Raw genomic sequence first — 24,523 nt, 5'->3', positions numbered from 1 at the left:
CATGGGACGAGCTTTAAATGGATTGTTATCCAGCTCTGTCTGTTATGACAACTTTTGTCATTTATGATGTTGATTTGAATTACTCTCTGGATTAGTTAAAGTGGAATTGTAAAGTTAAATATTGCCGTCCATCATGGGTTAAAACCCTTGTCTAAATTCAACTGAGGGCTTAAATTTAAATAATGTCAATTGATTAAAAATGGTAGGCGTAAATGTTATAGACTTGACGGCAGAGACAAAGTGACCAATTGGCTGAAGTCACAATCTAAATTATCCAGAGACTCCCTCAAAGTTCTGAAAGGCCGGAGGGCGACCAAAGAGATAACTTCTAAAAAGGAAAAGTTTTATTTTTACTTTATTTTAATTTTTCATGATAGTTTGATTTATATAGAGAACCACAATTAATGTTAAAGAAGCAAGTGACTTTAAGTCTTTCTGTGTGACTGGGATTGAGATAAGAGGAACATAATATTTTGGGTTTCTGCAGAGCAGGAGAGATAAGAAACAATAATGATCATATTGTGTGGCATCTGCAGACCATATTTTTGATAGAGGAATAATGAGAAATAGCCCAAAGATTAATGATGTGAAATAGAATTTAGGAACACCCGTAAAGTTAAATGGAAAAACAGCTTTAAAGAAATTGACGATGACTTATAGTCCAAATTTAAAGTAATATGGGAAATTATGAAATCTGTAAGTTCTTTGTAAAGTTATGACACGTTTGGGTGTAAGTGGCAAGATAAGGCTAGTGAGGATTTGATGAAGTATCACTACCAAGTGACATGAATTAAGAGGTTTAAGATTTTGGTCATTTGGAGCTTACACCTGAAGAGTTTTAATGAACAAGACATTGAGAATAAAAGAAAATTAAAAAAGGGTACTTTAAGGAAAACCCTGATGAATGATCTTAAATGTTTTACTAATAACATGGTGATTAATAATTTGGTATTTAGTATGATTAAGCATAATGTCAACAAGATAAAGATGAGTGAACAAGCTTATTGAATGGAATACGAATTGATAATTAAGTCATTTTGATGAAAAGGTTTTAACATTAACTATTTTATTTTTATTAATTTTTTTTGGTTATGTTCATTTATGGTTAAAAATTATGTGGGCTATGATGAGTGAAAATGAGTTTGATGGAAATAGCAAGTTTAACAAGAAGGTTCTTGAGTATGTGAAAATAAGATGGATTGAGATGAATGAGATGAATGTTCTAGTTTGGTTCTGTATGTAGAAGGAAGATATAGGATGTGAGGTAATTAAGATGGTACAAGTATGTAGACTGTAAACTGAAGGATGTTTTATGTAGAGACTGAATGCAATTGGATGGACTATTCTGTTGTTTATTTTTATTTATTTACTTTTTATTTTTTATTTCAGGCCACTATTGAGTTTTATACCTGAAAAGGTCTGTTTTGAAAAAGTAATTACAATCCTATTTTTGCATTGGAAATAAGGAACCAGCCTAAATTGGTAAACCATTAATACCCCAACATTAGCCTCAGAAACTTAAAGGGTGGGTTCTAGAATCCACTGCCTCTCCAATATAATTGTATATATATATCTTAATTAAATTTATAATCAAAGACTCAGTCAATATTTATCTTTCTATATTATTATCATGAATTGAATTATCCTCCCTAGGTATGATTTTGTTTCTTTCTTTATATTGTTTTAAGTTTGTATTTGCTCTCTGAGTGGTGACTGAGGGTCTGTCCTAGGCGTGTGTGATGTCTCACGAGAACACTCGTATCAGGAAAACTGTGTGATCAGGAACTATTATTAACCTGTCTCTGATGTTTTTACTCATTTGAAAGCAGACCCGGGGCTCTGCTGACTGTTGAATGCACTTTCCAAAAAAGCTCCAGAGAATATCGGATCCTGTTGAGGGTCAAAGATCTTAAGCGATGACCAATGAGCATGAGGTGATTCCCCGATGACGGGTAAGCTCTTCTTCTTTTGGCCAGCGGAGGACAACCTAAGCCAATGGGGGTCACCGCCATTGGGGCACCTCCAAGAAGTGGGATGTTTTTATGTGAGGTGTGTATGAGAGGTGAGGCAGATGTCTGTGAGGCCAGCAGCATCACTGTGGGGAGGGGAAGCTGTGTTTCGTAGGGGCCAAGGTCAAGACTGGACACAGCAGCCCCTGCCCTAATATTGGCCCCTCTATACCGCTCACCAAATACCGCATAAATTTAGAGCAAGGAAACACCTTAAAGATTGGCATTCAAGGGTCAGCTGAGATCATTATGGTCAATTTAACCTTGGAAATTTCAGTCATGTGTTCAGATTTTGGAGGCATCACACACCTCTAAATTGATGGGAATGCAGCAACAGAGATTGCTCATTTAGCCCGGCTTCCAGAGATTAAATATGGATTTGTCGTTCATTTTATTTTATTTTATTTTATATTTCCTTTTACTGAAACCCTCAAGAATTGTATGAAAACTATTGTACTATATTGTCTGTTCCCCTCTCAATGAGAGAAAGCACGTTATCAGTATGTTGATCAGGAGTTTTGAGAAAAGAAGAACATTGGGGCCCTGTTTGTGAGTGGAAGGGGTAAAGAGCCTCAAAACGGGGACTGGTCTTTTTAGTGGCCAGCATGTCCGTGATGAGGTGAAGCGACAAATGTGACCCGTTGGGGAAGCATGCGTCACCACTTGACCTTCCGTAGTGACCTCACTGGTAGACCAGATGTGCGGTATGGGACCACTCATTGGTCTAAAAGGGGGGACTGAAGCAGCAGGTGAAGCGGCAGGTCAGATACCTGTCTCTTCTTTTATACACATATCCTTTTCAATTATTCTTTTTATTATATCCATAACCTGAATAATCAAGGATAATCAAAATAAATATCTCTTTCTCTGCTTTCATATTTAATCTAGAGATGATTGTAATTCTGTGTGATTTCATACCTTTATATATTTAGTTTGAGGATGATTTTGTAGTATTAAAACTAGTCTCCCCAGATGCTCTGGGTTGACCTCCATGCATGGCTCCCTCTCGCGATAGTTATGACGGAGTCGTTGTTTGGGTATTGAGTGTTCTCTAGATAAGCGGTCATAATCCCCTGACATTAATTAGAGTGTGATGCCCTAGTGCTTGTATGTGTGTCTTTACAAGTTCTGTGCAGGTTTGTTGGAGCTATCTGATCGGGGCCTGACCCCCTCCCGACAGGCAGGCGCCCTTTACGGCGTCCGAGGCCAATCTTACCCTTGTGGGAGGGATGTTGTGACGAGCATCCCGACTAAACTACGCCATTCCGGCATATCTATACATGTGTGACAAATGTTTAGACTTTTAGGTCTCCGTAGCGAATTAAGGCTTAGGCCATCTGTTATTGTTGATGTAATCAATGTCCTTGTAACCAGTATAACTGGTGGGGCAAAATTCTCTGTGAGTTAGAGTCTGGCCTATGATTCCACTAGAGACTCTGGCGCTGGCTTCTGCTGATGAAACTGCAAACTATTCTTCAGTAAATTTCTTTAATTAATCTAACTCTTGACTCCTGGTCTTCATTCAACATATCTGGTCTCTGGGTCTAAAACTGTGTCCCCAACATCTCGATATATACAGTGAATATCTACAGTGTGTTTGAGATGGCAAGAAATGACAACGCTAACACACTGGTGTCGTGATTTACTATCTAACAGGGGACAGAGTCATTGTGTTTAACATAATCATTATTCAAAGAGGATCTGCAATTAATACATTAGAGAACTATTTCTGCTTGATTTAACTCTTAAAACTCAGTTATTGCTATAAAAACTCTAAATCTCTACAGTGTGTTTATGGCAAGAAATGACAACGCTAACACACTGGTGTCGTGATTTACTATCGAACAGGGGACAGAGTCATTGTGTTTAACATAATCATTATTCAAAGAGGATCTGCAATTAATACATTAGAGAACTATTTCTGCTTGATTTAACTCTTAAAACTCAGTTATTGCTATAAAAACTCTAAATCTCCACAGTGTGTTTATGGCAAGAAATGACAACGCAAACACACTGGTGTCGTGATTTACTATCTAACAGGGGACCGAGTCATTGTGTTTAACATAATCATTATTCAAAGAGGATCTGAAATTAATACATTAGAGAAATATTTCTGCTTGATTTAACTCTTAAAACTCAGTTATTGCTATAAAAACTCTAAATCTCTACAGTGTGTTTGAGATGGCAAGAAATGACAACGCTAACACACTGGTGTCGTGATTTACTATCTAACAGGGGACCGAGTCATTGTGTTTAACATAATCATTATTCAAAGAGGATCTGAAATTAATACATTAGAGAAATATTTCTGCTTGATTTAACTCTTAAAACTCAGTTATTGCTATAAAAACTCTAAATCTCTACAGTGTGTTTGAGATGGCAAGAAATGACAACGCAAACACACTGGTGTCATGATTTACTATCTAACAGGGGACCGAGTCATTGTGTTTAACATAATCATTATTCAAAGAGGATCTGCAATTAATACATTAGAGAACTATTGCTGCTTGATTTAACTCTTAAAACTCAGTTATTGCTATAAAAACTCTAAATCTCCACAGTGTGTTTATGGCAAGAAATGACAACGCAAACACACTGGTGTCGTGATTTACTATCTAACAGGGGACCGAGTCATTGTGTAAATCATAATCATTATTCAAAGAGGATCTGCAATTAATACATTAGAGAACTATTTCTGCTTGATTTAACTCTTAAAACTCAGTTATTGCTATAAAAACTCTAAATCTCCACAGTGTGTTTATGGCAAGAAATGACAACGCAAACACACTGGTGTCGTGATTTACTATCTAACAGGGGACCGAGTCATTGTGTTTAACATAATCATTATTCAAAGATGATCTGCAATTAATACATTAGAGAAATATTTCTGCTTGATTTAACTCTTAAAACTCAGTTATTGCTATAAAAACTCTAAATCTCCACAGTGTGTTTATGGCAAGAAATGACAACGCAAACACACTGGTGTCGTGATTTACTATCTAACAGGGGACCGAGTCATTGTGTAAATCATAAATAAATCAAAATTGGTTTGTTTAAAAAACTCATAAATGTATAAGGTGGTAAGTTGGGCCTTTTACACCCCATTTTACATGGGGCAAAAGTCACACATTATTTATACAAATACTTGAGCTAAAATGTTTTTTTTTTTAATAATAGTGTCTTAACACTTGTTTAAAAGAATAGTAAAGTTTGTACTATTTTCTGTTTATTTTGATAAATTAAATAATGTTCAATGAATACAGGCTACTGTCATTAAAATATGTTACAATTAAAAATACAAAAACAAAACTTCTAATTACATTCTGGTTGTTTAGATTTTTAAATCCTTTTTTCTTGGATTCTGTGTAGAATTTAATTGTAATGTAATGCAAAGTTTGAAACTAGTCAGGGTATCTAGTAAAGAGATGTAATGCTTGTTCCTTTAGTAAGCAGCCTGTTAAACAGCAGAGTCTCTCTGGGACAGCAGGCCATTCAAACAATAGAAGAGTGTGAACGACGTGTGTTTAAGAGCCCTTACAGTTCCTGCTCCAGCCTACAGGGGAGCTGCTGAGTATGACCTTAAACACACACACACACTTAGGTCCCCACTTGGTCATAAGTTTAAAAAAAAATTACCAGAGTTTTTTTACTTAATTTTCACATGATTTAAACACACACACTTGTAGGTCCCCACTTGGTCAAAAGTAAAAAAAATCACCAGAGCGTTTTTTTTAGTGTTTTTACTTGATTTTAACATGATTTAAAGCATGACCAACAGAGGACCTGAAAAATGTCCCCTCTTGGCTCAGAGGTCCCCTGTTAGTGAGTGTGTTATGACACCAAGGTCCCCTGTTAGATAGTTAGACAAGTACACACACACACACACACACACGTCAGTCTTCAGTCTCTGTAGCGGCTCCTTATTCACCATCAGCTGATCCTGAGGAAACTGGACTGACGTCTAAATACTGAGAGTCCTACAATAAAACACACACACACAGTCACATATGAGTATGAGACATTACTGCTGGTGTAAACTTGGGTCAATTTAAAATCTTTAAATAAGAATATACTCACAATAGTATATGTACTCCAGTTCATAATGTGGATCATCCTTCAGATCAGAGAGACACTTCACTCCTGATTCCTGTAGTTTATTCAGTGACAGATCCAGATCTCTCAGGTGTGAGGGGTTTGATCTCAGAGCTGAAGCCAGAGCAGCACAACCTTCATCTGTGACACCACAATACCACAACCTGTAGAGAACAATGACACAGTCTGAATTGTAGTTCAAGTGTCTGTAGTTTGTTGCTCCCTCTGGTCTCAGATCAGGGGCCTCATTTATAAACGTTGCGTACGCACAAAAGAAGGCGTACGCCGCTCTCTACGCAATAATTGGTATTTATAAAAAGCAAACTTGACGGGAAAATGTGCGGTCCTTCACGCAAACTCTGACCCAGGCGTACGCACAAAAACGGGTGAAATGAGAAATGGCGACACCGTCGGCAGATGGAAGAAACACGTGAAAGTGTGTGAAACTGTAGACCGTTGTGTAAAAGAAATGGCTATGCCTCTCATAAATAACATTAAGACTTCACAAAACAAGTCTTACAATGAACAGCCTACACGAACACCCGTTTGATCGATCTGCAGTGTAAAACAAACAAAATCAAACGAAAATGACAAAATAAATGCAAATTAACACATATTTGCAAAAAGAAAAGTGAAATATGTTCTGCAATAATATTGGCATGTTATGCATTGCAATTCATCCTCATAAATATGGTAAACAACGAAATAGCTAATGTACAAAACTGATATTCTCGTCAAGTGTCCGTCTGGCGGAGCAGATAGATGCAATTAGACAGATAGATAGATAATTAGGGAGATATATAGATAAATAGATAGATGTATTAATTGTCCACTGGGGAAAGTTGTTTTCATAGTAAAATTTCTTCATCAGCTACGTTCATGGTATTCATGCATTTGCCTTTAGTTTTATTTTTGATAAAATTACGTATGTCTCAACCATTCAGAAAGCTGCAAGACATTACATTTGCATGTATTTCCCATTTCCACGTAGATTATAAACGACATCTGTAGCTTGTCAGATTCAATTAAATGGATGGAAATAAAATGCCCATCTCAATGCGTAATGACGCACAATGGCTGATCTTGTGCTCTAGAAGATGTGGCGAATGGAAGGATTCGGAGTGAACGCATCTTCAAACAGCAAGAGGTCACACTCTGGCGATGGAGCACTAGACGCTTTTTTGCCTCGACTTTGATGTCCGACCATTTCTTTTTTATTTCGGCGATAGTCCGAGGTTGTGAGGCTACAGCATTTACGGCGTCTGCAACGTTTTGCCACTCAAGTGTCTTTTTGGCATTAGTAATGCCCACACTGTGCCCTCCAAACAACACTTTTCTTCTCTTTTCAACCTCGCCAACGATAACTTCTACCTCACATTGGGTGAAGTTACGTTTTTTTTTTAATTTCCTCTCTGTGTTTGCCATGATTTCGCAACCTATAAATATTAACTTGTGGGCGTTTCACGGACTATTTATGGGCAACTATGGGCGTGACATGAAGCCGCAAAAGCTGCGCTACATTTAGAATTGATTGTGATTTATTAAGGGAAAACTGCGTAGGATGTGCGTGCGCACGGTTTTATAAATCCGAATATTTCTGTGCGTACGCACGTCCTATGTTTCATCCGTACGCCAATTCTGACGCAAATCCTACGCAAAGTTTTATAAATGAGGCCCCAGGAGAGGAGAAATAATGACAGGCATTGTCACACACTGCTGTTGATAGAAGGAGATTTATGCATGTTGATGCTCAATGGAGCGGTTTGAAACTGTCATGTGCTTCAGGACTGAACACACAGACTGGAGAAACAGTCTCTTGCTCCTCTAATACACTCCTACAGGAGGACATTTGCTTCACAAGACCCACGTGTTCCCCATTACATATAATTTATTAACTCTTGTGATCAAACACATAAATCTGTCATGTTTGGTCTCATCTGGCAGCTTATAAACTGAATAGAAATGTAAAAAACTCAATAGAGAAATTCAAAGTCTTCATGTAAGAACTACAGCCTACACATGCATTGAGATAATGTTAATGAGCTTCATTTCCTCTGGATCATCACCCATTCACCTCCAGTTTTATGATCTTTGGCGTTTGTATTCCACTTTCATTAATTTCCTTAAAAAATGCTTTGCACAGGATATCAGAAGAAATTAAACTGATCTTGGAGAAAAAAGGCTGAAACTGATGATCCTGCAGACCAGTGTGTTGATCCTCACTATTTACACATTAATGTTATCTAGACGTTCAGGTTAAATCTTTTTTTTTTTCCTATCAGATTTAAGTAAGAATTTTACCTCCAAACAATAAGACGTTTCATATAAACAACAACTGTAATGGAGTCAGATTAATTATACTGAAGTCAGATAAATTATTGTGCACATCATTCTTCAACTGATATTAGATCAGGTTATTGGTTCATCTCCAGTCGTTTACAGTATTTCACAGTTAAATTAATTTAATAAATGACATGACATGACATCTATGAGAACACAATGAGCTCATGGGATTTCAAAACAAGTAAAAATAAGATGAAAATAGACTTTAACACAGACAGAGCCAAGTAAATGAGTTTCAATCAAACTAAACAAGCAACTTAACCTTCAGTAAATGTCATGTGATGTGATGAAGATGAATAAAATTAACTTCATCTTCAGTCATTTGTGCTGAGATTTAGTGACTTTACATAACATTTTATTTGACAAGATCATTTTAGTCCTAACATTTACATTAATGGACATGTTTTACTGAAGACAAAGACACGTGTGACTATGAGAGAGATGATCTTACCGCAGTTTCTCCAGTTTACAGTGAGGATCCTCCAGTACATCAGAGAGAAGAGTCACTGATTTCCCTATTTTATTCCCAGTCAGATCCAGATCTCTCAGGTGTGAGGGGTTTGATCTCAGAGCTGAAGCCAGAGCAGCACAACCTTCATCTGTGACACCACAATCACACAACCTGTAGAGAACAATGACACACTCTTCACTCTCTCAGTTCAGATCAGATCAGTTTATCAGAGAATCCATTATTACAGAGAAAGTACAAACTTAAAGCACAAATCAATAAGTTTGATGGATCAGGATCTGTATTTTTGTCTAATGCTAAATCTATTTTAATTAATGACAGCGTTTACAACAGTGTATTGTTCAGTATTTATATCTGTAACAATATGTATGAAGTAGTGATTTGTTTGCGAGACATGAATTTAATACATTAAATATTTCAAAAGAAAACCACAACTTTTGTCAACTTAATTATTTCATTCTATGCAGGATTTAAAAACTAATGTTTTATCTTTCCTTTGAAAACCTGTTTGAAAACAGTCACTACATCTCAGTCAACTCCAAAATCAAGTCTGTTTCAAGCTGAAATTGACTTTTTGTGTGAAAGTCTCATTAATAGTGGACAGTTTATGGTGCACAATAGGACTTTCCTCCCTCCCTTTATTTTGTCTGAACGCAGCCCATTCGGTGGAGGCTGTGCACACGCGATCAGTCTCGTATCCGCTATCGCCTGTGTTCAGCGAGGACGAGCCACACAGATTCCCTGACAGACCGCAGTTATATGGTCATCATTAGGTCACTTTGAGTGTTTAAAGTTGTGTGCGTCCAGAGAGAAAGGGAGTATTGTAGATTTCACTGTTACTCAAGCTAAGTTGATTGCTGTTCTCTTAATAGAGATGTTAAAGGAATAATGATACAAAATGGCCGCTAATGTGAAATATAGCAGCACTTGAGTGCTCATCCAGGGTAGTGTAATAATGCAAGCTGTTTATAATGCTTGATAATGCCCTATTTTGTTATATACAAGTGACACATTGTGTTTATGTTTGAGGGAAGCCAGTAGCTTATTAATGCCATTTATGTTGTTGTTGTTATGAGTGTAATCGTGATAAGAAGAAGCATTGTTTGTTAGAACATATCCTTTATTTGTTTGTTACAGACCACACACATATGCTGATACACTTCTATGGACATAAAGCAACAGACGATACCATTCTGCACTAGTATTCCTGTTCATCTCCTGTATGTGAACAGAGATACTGATTAATGTAAACCAATATATCCTGGCTCCCCCTCTGCATATACTTTGTATCAATAAATCTATCAATAATGTATCATAAGATGTGATCTGAACGTTAACACCTCCTCTTTCCTTTATCTCCCTGAGTTCCTCTTCAAACCCTTCAAAACACTGACACTGGCTCTCATTCACCAATAATTGTGTGGATTATTTAGTGTTTGTACACACAGGAGAACTTCTCATGAATAATCTCTGCCTAACTCACAACACACACACACACACACACACACACACACACACACACACACACACACACACACACACACACACACACACACACACACACACACACACACGCACACACACACACACACACACGCACACACACACACACACACACGCACACACACACGCACACACGCACACACACACACGCGCACACACACACACACGCACGTAACTCTGAAAAATCCCATTTACTTTCATTGATGGAATGTTCAGACGAGTTAACCTTTAAGACCTAAGGGTATTTTTACAATTAATTTTCCGCCTGGTGTTATTTACTAAAAAAGCTTGTAAAACATCAACCCTGTTGTGCACAGACAATTGACACACCTCTTTTTTTTCAAGACAAGTTGCACTGTCAGTATATTTGTGTTGCATTGATGTCACCTGAATGTAAAATAAGTTATGGGACCATAAAGACAAATGAAAACATAAAACAGAAATTAAATCACTCAAATATTTATTGAAAACACACACAAATAAATAAAAGCTAAGCATATTTCCTCTGGAAAACAGTTTGTTCAAGTCTTTGGAGTCCTGGAACTCAGGAATAAACATGATAACTTATACAGAACCAAAACTATTTACATTTTTCCAAAAAAAGTCCAGGCGCTTTTGGCCTCTTTGGATTTTGGATATTTACTGGTGCCAAGCCTCAAAACAGTTCCTATCAGGAACTTCTCCTTAAACTTTCTCCTCAAACTTTCTCCACAAAACTGCAACACGTCTCTCTCTCTCTCTCCTCAACACTAGCCGTGCGTCTCTCTCTCTTCACAATAACAGAGCCGTGGTTCATGTGTAATGACGCACACCAACGTGGATGACGGATCAACCTGTCATTGGTCAAACCCTCATCCAAAATGGCAGCTAGCATCGCGCTAGCGGCAAAAATGACGGAAAATGTATAAATTATGGACATCAAGTGGATAAATCTTGAATGTAAGCGTTTTGATTTATTGCTGAACAACTCCAAAAAGATGCACATGTTCCAGGCTGGATAGAAAACCTTCTGTAAAGGCTACAAAGACACCAAAGACACCCCCATGATGGCTAGCTCGTTAGCTTTCTGCTGGAAAAAACGGTAAGAAAATCGATAAAAGTTTCATGAAATAATATAGATATTTATCGGAGGTGCCGTGTGACGTCGTGGGCGATGCCGTCGGGCTCTGAGGGTTAAGACAGTTCAAACTCTAACTGACAAAACTCATATTTTGACAGTTGGCGAGGCTCATTGCTGCCATTCTATGAACTATTTCTGAGCCACTGAGACTTAAGGTCCTTTCACACTGGACGCGATTTTGACGCGCGAATAATGGTTTTATTTTTTGACCAGCTGTTTGTGTAATGAGAGCTTCCACACCGAACGCGAATGTGCTGTGGCGAAAAAACTATGTTTATTTTATTGTTTCGATGTCTATTTTTTTTAACACTCGCAGCGACAGAAAATGCTTAAACCAATCAAATACAAGCAAACAAAGGTGACCAAATGTCCAGTTGTTGTCTCTAGCCATTCAATCAACATTAACCTTTGCCAGGTATCGCATTTCTCACGAGATTACAGCTGTAATTGTGTTTCCAGCTGTACAGATGCAGCTGTGTTTGCCCACTGTAGGCTAGCCTACAGATTACGATATCATAACTTTGAGTTAAAACTTGTTGATTTTTTTCTAACCTAATTGTGTCCGCGACTATAGAAAGTGAATGTGTTTCCGTCAGTACGACTGTGGAATTTAAATGTTTACATTGACTCAACTGGAAACATAGCTGGAAACACAGCTGCTCCGGGTCGACTGGTTGCTGAAGTGTGAGTGTCAGTGAGTGAGTGAGTGAGTGAGTGAGTGAGTGTGTGTGTGTGTGTGTGTGTGTGTGTGTGTGTGTGTGTGTGTGTGTGTGTGTGAGTGTGTGTGTGTGTGTGTGTGTGAGTGAGTGAGTGTGTGTGTGTGTGTGTGTGTGTGTGTGTGTGTGTGTGTGTGTGTGTGTGTGTGTGTGTGTGTGTGTGTGTGTGTGTGTGTGTGTGTGAGTGTGTGTGTGTGTGTGTGTGTGTGTGTCTGGTCAGATGCGCTGCTACTGTCTCTGGAGGAGCTCCTCAAACTGTCCCACGGACATTTGAAAGTAAGTGCAGAACCGGCCATGATAAAGTTTTACACTGCATGAAAAGTGGGATTTTCGTCAGTATGTGACACTGTAGATTGCCGTGAAACTTCAGGTTTACGACTGTGCACGGCAATTTGCAGGCAACACCGAAAACTGCTGTAAATTGTCGGAAATTGACGTGGGCCTGGCTTGGCAGTTGTCCCCCCATGACCCCCCCTCCCCTTAATTCTAGGGGAGGCTTTATCATGTAAATGAAGATGCTGTGAGCTACACAAATGCAAATCAGAGTAGCAGCAGGGGGAGTTTTATCTAGGTTCTGAATTTTTTTGACTAAAACAAGTTTAAAGTTTAAGTTAAAATGTTAACTTAAATTTAAGTTAAATGTACTCGTTTTAGTACACATTACTAAATTTTTAGGGCAACCAGTTTGCTCCAATTTTTTAAGTAGATTCAACTTGTCCGGGCTCACAGTGTAGATTAATTACTCTGTATGTCATTAGCAATAACCAATGTTATGTAAAAAAAATAAAAAAATACAGGACAGCAGTTCATGTCTTCAACCTTTAGAGAGGTTATGTGATGCAACAAGACAATGAAACAAAGCACACAAATAAATCAAGTAAAGCATACAGTTTACATACCAACATAAATTTTTCCACCCTGCACTGTGAATGATTTTTTAAATGGCTATTAATCATAAATGTGAAAAGTACAAGTTTGTTTGTTTATAGTTAAGTCAGATTGTGTTTTTCTGTAATTGTCATTTAAATTGAGCTCACACCACATTTAATGAATTATCAATGCAGATTTTCAAGAGGTGGTTTCCTGGACAGGGTTTAAATTATGCCAAGAGTAGGCCTTAATCTATTTAATCGTGAGTTAAAAAATTGTTGCCTGGAACAAAGATTAAGCACAGATTACTAACACCTGGACTATGAGTCCTGAACTAAAATAAACTGGATTCATTTACAGTTTTATCTAATTGCTTACACACAATTTCTGATAATATGGCTCCATTTCTTGTAACTCTACACACAAAACATCAGACATCTCTTGCAAAAGCAACACTTTGTGCAAAACTATTTTAACTATTTCCAAAAATGTTGTTTTTGCATATATCTAACTACACACAATGCACAACTGAGGAATTTACAGTTGAACTGAAATCAACTGAACTGAATCAACACTAAAGTCACTTGAGCTGAATATTGACACTATATTGGCTTGTTAGAGCCGGTTTACAGCAGAATTTGTTTTGAACTTGTTACTGAAGCTGCTATGAAACAATATATTTTGTTGTATGCATATTCTTTCTTTCTCAAACCTTAGTTTTGATTTCTAAGTGATCAATTTATGTATGTGTTTTCACACATGATCATTGGCTGTATGGGTCCTCAGTAAATGAATGTGGCATTTAAATGGCAAAAGTTATTCTTGTCTCTATAACTTATGGCTTCCTAAAGACACGTTTATGGGTAAATAAAATATTAATAATATAAATAAAATGAATTTCAAAACATATTTTAAATATAATGAAGTCATTTTATTATAGCACTCATCAGATGTTCCTGGAAACAAAACAGAGACAGAACAGTATAAACAAACTATACAACAAACTAAACACCAAATTACAAAAACATTATTATGTGAAAGTGAATAAAGTTGTGTGTGTTTTCAGTTATAAATATGTGCTGTGTAAATTAGCCTATACTTTTAGAAATTATATATAGCCTAACTTTAAAAAACAAACAATAACCCATATAGATAAATTATAATAATTGTATAATATTAAGCATTTACTTAATATACATTGTAACATTAGGCTACTTTACTCTAGCACAGTAGTCAGTTAAGCAATTAATTAATATCTTATATTAATATGTATGTAGCCTAGGCTACATCTAAAGGTAAGTCTGCTTTAAAAAAAAAAATTACACTTCGACATGTACAGAATGTGCGCGTTAAGAAACACGTTCAAATGTGTCTTCTTAACATGTTAAAACTGTGCGTCGACTGTGTGGGATAAGGAAATGGATGCGTTAATAGATCCAAGCTTAAAACTGCACATTTTGTTTACACAGACTATCCTCGCCTCATAACGAAGCCGTGAGCTCTGCTTGGAGCGATTTCCGCGAGTCCAGATTTAACCGCTGATCATGACGAAATTGTGTGTAAGTAACTTCTAATGTGTTTCTCATTCCTTGTTTAATTTTACCGTGACTGTTTTTATTAATACCAGTCTCATGTAATTGTTTTCCAGCTGCCTGTAAGACGTATTATGAATCGACATGCCGGAGCTTCAGATACAAACAACCTGAAACTGCGAAGTTTAGCTCGGAGTCGATCAAGAAGAAAAAGGGTAAGATTTATTATATTAGAGCCGTTTTTTGTCAATGTGAGTATTTTTCAGGTTGCTTATTGTCTTTATGGATTGTATTACAGTTGCTGGAAGCAAGAGTGTGCTGGATGAGGTGGACGTTTGGAAGTCCGCGACCATTGAACTCATGTCTGACGAGGAAGACGGCTTTGTTGACGGGGTGTCTGGATGGATTGTGCGGCCACCGCCCTCTCGCAGCCTGGAGCACGCCGAACTCTACATTACATTACGAGACATTACTGCTGCACTGTACATAGTTGTGTGTTTAACAATAAAGCTCTTTCTTTGAGTAAACCGCTGTGTTTTATAAATGAAGCCCTTTCTTTGAATGAACAGCTGTATGCTTATAAATGAAGCCCCTTGTTTGAATAAACGGCACGGTCCGTATAATTTTCCCATATATTCCTTGATGGTATGAATACTTCATAGCACAATAGCATTAATATGAAACAAATTATTACAACATAAATTATATATTTATTATTATTATTGGGGTTTACATTTATAATGAGCCAGGGGGACCAATAATGATTGGTTTGCAGTGATCTGCCAACCAATCACGAGGGATTTTTCTTTTTTAAATGTAGTGGCTTCAGCCAATAGTGAGTGAGTAAATTCAAGTGTGGCCGTTGACGCTCTGGTTTCGCTGCTATTCATATGCTAATTAGAGGCGTCGCACCTCCGCGCGGTCTCTCAGCGGGGGGGCTCTCCACCTACGTCATGGTTCGTTTACGACAATTTGTGGCACAGACGAACGCGACGTTCGCTGCCTCTAAATTGTCGAAAACTGCCGAAAATTAGGGAGATTTCCAGGAGTATACAGGCGTTTACGGGGTCGAAAATCCCACTTTTCATGCAGTGTTAGCTCCTGTACAAGATTAGCATACTCCCCTTCAGACTCTCTGTTCTTTAAGACTGAGTGCACCCAAAACCTTCTTCTCTGTCTTTTAAATGAAATGAAAAGCTCATCTTCACTGAATGATGAAGTGTCCGTGTTTTCTCGCCGCAAACCTTTTGGGATGTTGGAGCTCTGAAACGTCACAGACGTCGCAAATTCGTGTCGCAGCTGATGTGAATGGTTTTGACACAAACTATTTGCACACTAAATATTTGCTTCTCCGCTTCGCTTTTTCGTTAGGCGTCCGGTGTGAAAGGGCCTTTAGGCCACACGGGTATTTTCAAAACCGCAGCTTTTTCTAGGCGGTTTGGCTGTTCGTCCACAGGCAAACGCAGTATCCGGTTACTGAAACCGGACTTTGAAAACTCCGGCCAGGGTGAAGATTTTTAGAAACTCCGGTTGCAGCGCTGTTGTGCAGATGCTGAAACCAGAGATCTCGGCTTGTTAAGTCTAAGTGTGGACGTTATCTCCTTTGTTTACATGAGTTGAGTCTATGCATGTAACATTAGATCCACTTGATGTTTTATAAACAAATTTCGGGAGGAACACATTCAGGAAATTAAAACTGTTAAGTGGAGCAGACCCAGATAATTAAACCTAATTGAACACAAGAGGAGCTCATTAAAAAATCAACGATAGGAGGTGTATATAGACTGCCGATTTACCTTCCTGTCGTTGACAGTTTCTTAGCATGGACTTCTACAGGCGCAGAGATGTTTGGGGCTGGGCCCACAGGTCTCCTCTCAGCCTCTCAGCTCATTCCTCCTCCAGTTCCTAATCCTTTGCATTTTCAGTGGCCTCCAGCTCCCACCGCAGATGCTAGCGCGAGCTTGCTAGCGGTCCAAGCTCCAAGTTATCAACAATTTACTAACACTCATTCTTTTCAGTGGCCTGCAGCTCCAGCAAACGCAGGGCTACCTCTACCAGCAGCACAAGAGCATACGTCTCAGATGCATCCTTCTCTTTCTCATGCCCCTAACATTTTTTCCTTCCAAGCTCCAGACGCAGCCCCGGTTCCTCTCTCTTCCAACCGCCTTCTGCAAACTAAATCTTCATTCTCTCTCCTCACAGCAACACCGATGCCTGTCCCAGCTAACGCTGTTTCCTCTGAGCCGCCTCCAGTGGCCCAAAACAGGGCACAGATCCTGGCAGGTTTGGACATTGATTTGTCATCACTCTCTCTGTTTCCTGTGTCAGACATAAACCGTCAAATAGACTGCGGGGACTTTTCAGTCACTTTAAAAAACCCCAACCCACATTCATCCCGCTTACTTTCTTCTCCTGAATTTTCGATTGCTTTTTTCCGTTTCACGGACATCATATGTTCAGTTTTCCCACTAAGGCGCCGCGAGCTGAATGATTATCTGGCAATCATAGCCGAGCTCGCGCTGTCCTATGGAGGAGGTCATTTTTACACATACCACAAACTCTTCTCTGAGAAGTGTGCCGTGCGGCTAACCCAGTGGAACCAGTGCGCTTACTGGGTCGCTCTCGACACGGACCTCCACAGCAGGATGTTCTAGGCTGCAGGAATATTTCGCGTGCAGTCGGCAGGTCTATAGCACATGCTACTGCGTTATGTTCTAAGATTAACCCTTCCCTTCCCTGCCCGGTTGTGATAGGAAGTTTGGTTCTTTTCCGCGAACCGGTTCTTTCGGACAGTCCGTCCAATGAACCGGATCACAATCGGTTCACCAGTTCTTTTGCGCTCAAACGTAATGACGTCATTTCACAAGGACGTAATTACGTCATGTCTATTGCGGGCTGGATAAACACACTTTACACATTAAAATATATAAAGTCAGTAATCATAACATCAGTCAGATAAAATATCATCATAATATGATAGTTTATTACAAAGTTTTACATCTAAAGCATCCAAACAAATGCAGTGTTGCAAACGATCTTTACAGTTATAAAATCAATAAATCAGTTTTCATCAGTGAAGAAACCACGATCCACTTACTATGTTTTTGTAATTAAATAAATACGGTTCGCCAGATTTTCTTCGCATTCATGTCGGAGTCGTTTCACAGACACACGCTCATATCAGCAAATGTTCGTTCGGTTCAGAGAGACTCGCCATGCAGTCAGTCGCTCCGTATCATCAGCTCATTGGTTCTCAATCGGACATGTCCGAAATAAACAGTTCTCGGTTCAGTGTACTGCTGATCCGAAAACCGCAGCAACCGATTCTTGACTCAACAACGAGAACGAAATTGAGATTCGAGAACCGCTAGAGCGATTCAAAAGGAGTCGCTTGCTTCACCTTTGCTGTAGTTTGATTAGGCTACGTCATTTTTTCTTTATCACCTTGTTTACAAATTAAATACAATGGAGTCCTAACAAAGTTAGGCAGAGTGTTCTTCTAAATTCAAACCTATTATAAGAGACAGTCAAGCTGCATATGGTAACTTAACCTCTGTCTAAAACTGCTTTGCACCTTGTTTTTGCTATCATTATTTAATTATTTTGGATAAAGCACTATAACTTTTTCATTTACAAACAACAGGCAATACCTGTTAAATATAGTGTGTAAGACAATTACAGTGTGTAAGTGCACTTTTCCAGCAATTGTTCTTTTTAATATGTGTGTATTATTTGAACTGTGAAATGTGTCCTCATTAAATAAATAAAAATAAAATAAATAAATACTTCAATCATAAATAGTCAATCACATCCTCATACAGTGATAAGACGAACTTGAAATGATGAAAACATATTTCCACAACGTGTTAGAAATTCTACTTCGCCGTTCGGTTGTAAAAGCAGCCCCAAGATTTTCGACATACTATCGAGAAAATAGATCGGATAATTCTCATTGCACCTACTTTTCTAGATGACTCCCACCGTTCTAAACACGAACTCCTATCACTGCTAGGTCACTTAAATTTCGCAATGCGCATCATTCCGCAAGGCCGCCCTTTCATCTCACATCTTCTCTCACTTGCATCTTCGGTTCACGCGCTGGAGGACCAAATTCCAATAACCACGGCGTGTCGCGACAAACTTAGGCTATGGATAACATTCCTAAACCAGTGGAACGGCTTGTCTTTTCTATAACAATCTCGTTTCTTCCCCTGTTGACATCCAACTTTTCACAGACGCAGCCTCTTCAATTGGCTTTGGGGAATTCTATCAAGGACGCTGGTTCGCGTCTCCATGGCCACCACAGTTCCAAGATATGCTACAGTCCTCAGCTCTGTTTGAGCTTTACCCTCTTGTAGTCGCGGCTTTTTGTGGGGGAAAGAATGGATGGCTAGTAGCATATTAGTGCACTGCGATAACGAGGCAACAGTCCAGTGCATTAATAAAGGCCGCTCTCATTCACCTGCTCTAATGCCCTTTCTAAGACGTCTCATCTGGATCTCTGCTCGTGATCAATTTATTATTACTGCAAAACATGTCCCAGGGTCCGAAAACCTAATTGCTGACTCTGTCTCGTTTTCTGTTTCAGAAATTCAGGACATTGGCTCCAGAGGCGGATATTTTCCCAACTCCAGTACCTCACTATTCAGAACTGATATTTCCATAAATCACCCGCTAAAACCCCTCTTGGACGCATCACTCAACAGTATCCTCCAAGCAGTTTCCCCCAGAACAATCCAATCATATGTGACAGCTTGGAGATGTTTTAAAGCTTTCCACTTCTCATATAGCTTGCAGTTCCCTGATTTTTCTCTCCTCTCAATTACCTCTTATCTCCTATCTCAACAATATTAAGAGTTTCCAAGTTGAGTCCATCAAAGGCTACCTGAGCGGTCTTCAATTTTTTCCACAAATTAATTTATGGCACTTCATCTCCGGAGATCAAAACTCCCAAACCTCCCTCCTGATCAGAGGAATTCAGCGATCACAACCCACCCGCCCTGACAGTAGACAACCCATAACTCTAGATTTACTCACAAAATGCATTCATACCCTTCGTACAGGATATCAACCCCTTGACACAGCCCGCACTCTGGATACCATGTTTATCTTGGCTTTCTTTGGCTTTCTTAGATGCTCAGAAATCGCAATCACCTCCAAATTCGACCACAAAGTCCACCCCACTGTTTCAGACTTATCAGTACTTGACGATGAAACCATATCATACTTAATCAAGCGAAGCAAGACAGACCAAGTTAAAAAAGGCCATTTAGTCTACATTTTCAACATCTCCTCCCCAATTCAACCATTCCAAACTGTTCTTGCATACCTCCAAATGAGGAGATTTCAGGCTAAATCTCTGTCTGAACCCCTCTTTGTAGACTCCTCTAACAAACCCATCACACGATTCTGGTTCCAAAAGCAGCTCAAATCTGTTCTCCAGCAAACAGGCATCTCAGCGCAAAACTTTTCTAGCCACTCCTTCCGCATTGGGGCGGCAACAACTGCAGCGCAAAAAGGACTCCCAGCAGCAGATCCAAGCTCTCGGGAGATGGTCTTCTCACGCTTTTCAAAGCTACATTAGGACCGACCGATACCACACCAAGAAAGCTCACCAAACCCTTATTAAATAACAACCCTTATAAAAACCCTATCCTATCTCTCTCTTTTTTCCATCTAGCGAGGCTCACCTGTTCAACACAGCGAGTCTTGATCTCCTGTCGAACACTGCAAGAGTTCTCCTGGATAGTGGCTATTTCCTTTTCCCTATTTTTCATCTGGCGTGGCCCACTCATCCGACACCTTGAGCTGATTTCCGTCGGATGCCGTGGAAGCCTTCCAGGCCAGCTTCCATCTTTTCTTTCCCTGACAAGCGAGGATGCCTTTTCGATGCCGTGAGAATTGTTCTCCCATCGGATGCCGCGAGGCCCCTCCAAGTCGCTATCAATCTTTTTCTCTTTCTATCCAACGAGGCTTGCTTGTCCGATACCGTGAGTATTGATCTCCTTTCGGACACCACAGAGCTCTCCAGGTCTATGTCTATCCACTTTGCTTTCCGCCGTCCAGCGAGGCTACCCGAAACCGCGAGTATTGATCTCCTTTCGGATGCTGCAAAAGCTCTCCTGGGCGAACTTGCATGCTTTACCCTCCACCTGTCCGCCAGCGAAGCTTACCCATCTGATACAGCGAGTATTGAGCTCCCATCTGATGTCGGCGAGAGCTTCCTGGCCGGGTGTTCCAATTCTCCTTTACCGAGCCGTCAGCCGATAGGACCCACTCCCCTGAAGCCAGAAAATGCTCCTGGTGGAGGCTGGGTGGGCCCCCTCGGTCAGTCGTTTCTTTTTAAATTGCGTCGCCCCGTCTATCGGTCAGTAGGGCTCACCTGTTTGTCGTCACGAGTATTGATCTCCCCGCCAGATGCGGCCTGAGCCTTCCTGACCGGCCGTTTCAAACAACGCGCCCTCCGTTTACAGCCAGTAGGGTGTCCCTCTGGTAGGGCGGAATAAATCATGTGCTCCTCTTTTTCGACCGGTAGGGCTTTTATTCCCCGTCCAATACAGCGAGCATTGGCCTCCCATTGGATGACGCAAAGGCCTTCCCGATCGGTCACTCCAAATTCTGTCTGCTCCACACTTACCAGCCAGTAGGGCCCGTTCCGCCAGGTGCTATGAGCTCCCATCAGAGGCAACACGGGTTCTCCCGGCCAGGTAGTTCCTGAACATGCTGCTTCTCATTTATCGGCCGGTAGGGTTTTTCCATCTGATACAGCGAGCATTGGCCTCCCATTGGATGTTGTAAAAGCCTTCCCGACCAGTCGCCGCTCCTCATTATCGGCCGGTAGGGTTTTTCCATCTGATACAGCGAGCATTGGCCTCCCATTGGATGTTGTAAAAGCCTTCCCGACCAGTCGCCGCTCCTCATTATCGGCCGGTAGGGTTTTTCCATCTGATACAGTGAGCATTGGCCTCCCATTGGATGTTGTAAAAGCCTTCCCGACCAGTCGTTCCAAAACATGCTGCTCCTCATTTTCGGCCGGTAGGGTTTTTCCATCTGATACAGTGAGCATTGGCCTCCCATTGGATGTCGTAAAAGCCTTCCCGACCAGTCGTTCCAAGCTATACTGCTTTTCATCATCGGCCGGTAGGGTTTTTCATCTGACACAGTGAGCATTGGCCTCCCGTTGGATGTTGCAAAGCCTTCCCGTCCAGTCGTTCCAAACCTTGCTGCTCCTATTTTATCTACCGGTAGGGTTCTTCCATCTGATACAGTGAGCATTGGCCTCCCATTGGATGTTGCAAGAGCCTTCCCAAACTGTAGTTCCAACCATGCTGTTTTCATTTATCAGCCGCTAAAGCTTTCCATCTGATACAGTGAGCATTGGCCTCCCATCGGATGTTGCAAGAGCCTTCCTGACCAGTCGTTCAAAACTAAGGCTGCTTCCAGCCATCAGCCAGTAGGGCTCGCCTGCCCAATGCCGCGAGCAGCTCCCATCTGAAGCAACAGGCCCTCCGGGCCAAGCAACCAGGCTCATCAAAACGCCAGCCTACCAATTATCTGCGTATTTGGGGGGGGATTTGGTGGCTGTCCTCTGTTTTTGCATTTTGGGGGGTACTCTGGGTTCGGGCAAAATTCCGAGCCCGGAGCCCTCCCCCGGACAGCACGCCAAATACGCATAATATTTACTCTATTTAATTTGATGTAAGTGTGAACTCGTGAATTGATGTTTTATAAACAAATTTCGGGAGGAACACATTCAGGAAATTAAAACTGTTAAGTGGAGCAGACCCAGATAATTAAACCTAATTGAACACAAGAGGAGCTCATTAAAAAATCAACGATAGGAGGTGTATATAGACTGCCGATTTACCTTCCTGTCGTTGACAGTTTCTTAGCATCCCTCCACCACCCCTTCTCCTCACTTAATTAAACTCACATAAGACATCAAATTAATATATGTAGTCTAGTTCTAGACTATTTCCATCACGGGGGGGTACTCTGGGTTCGGGCAAAATTCCGAGCCCGGAGCCCTCCCCCGGACAGCACGCCAAATACGCATAATATTTACTCTATTTAATTTGATGTAAGTGTGAACTCGTGAATGAAGAGGCAAGTTTAGAACCCAACTGCAGTTTATTCCAAATTATAAACATAAAACAAAGACTTGGCAAAACAAACAATAAACAAAAGACTTGGCTTGGCTTAATTAAACTTGGCTTGAAAACAGACTTGACTATAACAGAAAACTCACCAACACGGGGTTACAACATTCAATATCAGACGAGGACACATGGCAAACATGAGGGCTTAAATACACAGAGACTAATGACTGGACAAGTGACACCTGTGCACAGTGATTAAACAATGAACCAATGACAGAACAAGACACAAGATCACATGAGGCCATGGGAGTCACATGACAAGACCAGGAAACGTGACATTGAACATGACAAACTCAAAAACATGAACATTAAACAACCCAAAACACTCTGTGACAATGCAATAGACGTATAGCATTCAATAACTCTGCTAACAGCGCTTATCACATGTGTACAGATACATGCGCAGTTATCTCATTCAGGGGTTAAAGCAACAAAAAAATCCTGCGCCTGAAGTTTTTTTTCAGTGGGGTTGGGGGCTGGGTGAGTGGACAAATACGTTATTTGGCAAACAAAATAAAAAACAACAGTATAATAATGTATCTGCCAGGGGCGGAGCCAGACATTTTAAAGATTCGGGGCTTAGCCTAAATCTAGTTTGTTCAATGACATTTTAATTTGGCTTTATCAACTTTACTGACTTTGAGGAACATTGTTGTACTAGACTGGAGTAAAGTTCATAATGATCATGATCAGTTTTTCCCATTGATGAAAAACAAACAAAAAAATCTCAGGAAATTGGATAAAAACAGGGCAAATACATTAAAGAGAATTAGCAAATATGACTAAAATGCCCAGGTGGAAACTGTCAAAACGGCAATCAAGAAGTTAATTGACTAAACCCTCAGAAAAACTTTCTTTTTCAATGTCAACAGTAAGAATAAGCCAATTTATGTGCAAAAAGTACAAATATAAAAGATCGGAAAAAACAATGTAATTCGCAGGCATTTCACACCAGGGCCATAGCCACGAGGCTCCTTCATTTACATGTCCGGCCCCCCAGATTACTGACTGCTTAAAATAAAATAATGGATTGAGCGCACAGCGGCAAACAGAGGTGTAAGCTTGTCAAGCACACATCACTTCTCGATTCACTTCACGATTTTTTTCCCCCACAAGGCCACTAGTGAAATATTAAAAAATAAATTTGATTAATATCTCGTCATCTCTAATAGAATATGCGCCCGTGATGCAGAGTCAGATAAACGGTTAGTTTTTTACTTTCACTTTGAATAATTGACTGGCGTTTAAGACCCTCACCAGCATAACTCTCGCGCAAAGTTTGCACATTGTGATATGATATCCACTGGCCTGCCGTCATGGTTTAAGATGCAAACATTTTCAATATTGACGTGGCATTTTTCTTTATGGTCACGCAAAATAATGGACAGACAATTATTCACATTTCGAGCGCATCATTTCCCGTGATAACAAAATTAAGTAGGCTAAATTATTGAATTATATATATATAGCCTATATAATATATAGCGTCCCCTATTTTTTAGATGGGACCCTTCAAAAATAAAATTATGGCTAAGCCACTGTTTCACACCCGTTAATTCACACACCACTAACAAAATGCGTCATGCATTGATCAGTCAAAACTGAATAATGGTCGACTCAAAGCTCTTTCAGCAGATTCTTGCAGATGTCCTGGTCAGTGTGCACACGATGATGGACAGGAGTCATAGTCACTTATTCGTCATTCAATTA

At 40.0% G+C, this 24,523-nt stretch overlaps 1 protein-coding gene across 1 annotated transcript in view; it reads right to left on the bottom strand.

Moving 5' to 3' along the window:
* Positions 1–3,828: 3,828 nt before the first annotated feature.
* The window catches only part of LOC307130997 (NACHT, LRR and PYD domains-containing protein 3-like), an 80,615-nt gene continuing 59,920 nt past the window's right edge, over positions 3,829–24,523 (bottom strand). The window contains exons 10-12 of the mRNA XM_079824361.1: positions 8,896–9,066; positions 6,087–6,265; positions 3,829–5,986 (exon numbers count right to left, since the gene is read on the bottom strand). Coding sequence (XP_079680487.1) covers positions 5,985–5,986; positions 6,087–6,265; positions 8,896–9,066 — 352 coding nt within the window. The 3' untranslated portion in view covers positions 3,829–5,984. The remainder of the gene's footprint in view (positions 5,987–6,086; positions 6,266–8,895; positions 9,067–24,523) is intronic.

This window comes from Gobio gobio (assembly GCF_949357685.1).
Source record: "Gobio gobio genome assembly, chromosome: 8".
NCBI lineage: Eukaryota > Metazoa > Chordata > Actinopteri > Cypriniformes > Gobionidae > Gobio > Gobio gobio.
This window is presented reverse-complemented; position numbering and strand designations above follow the sequence as displayed.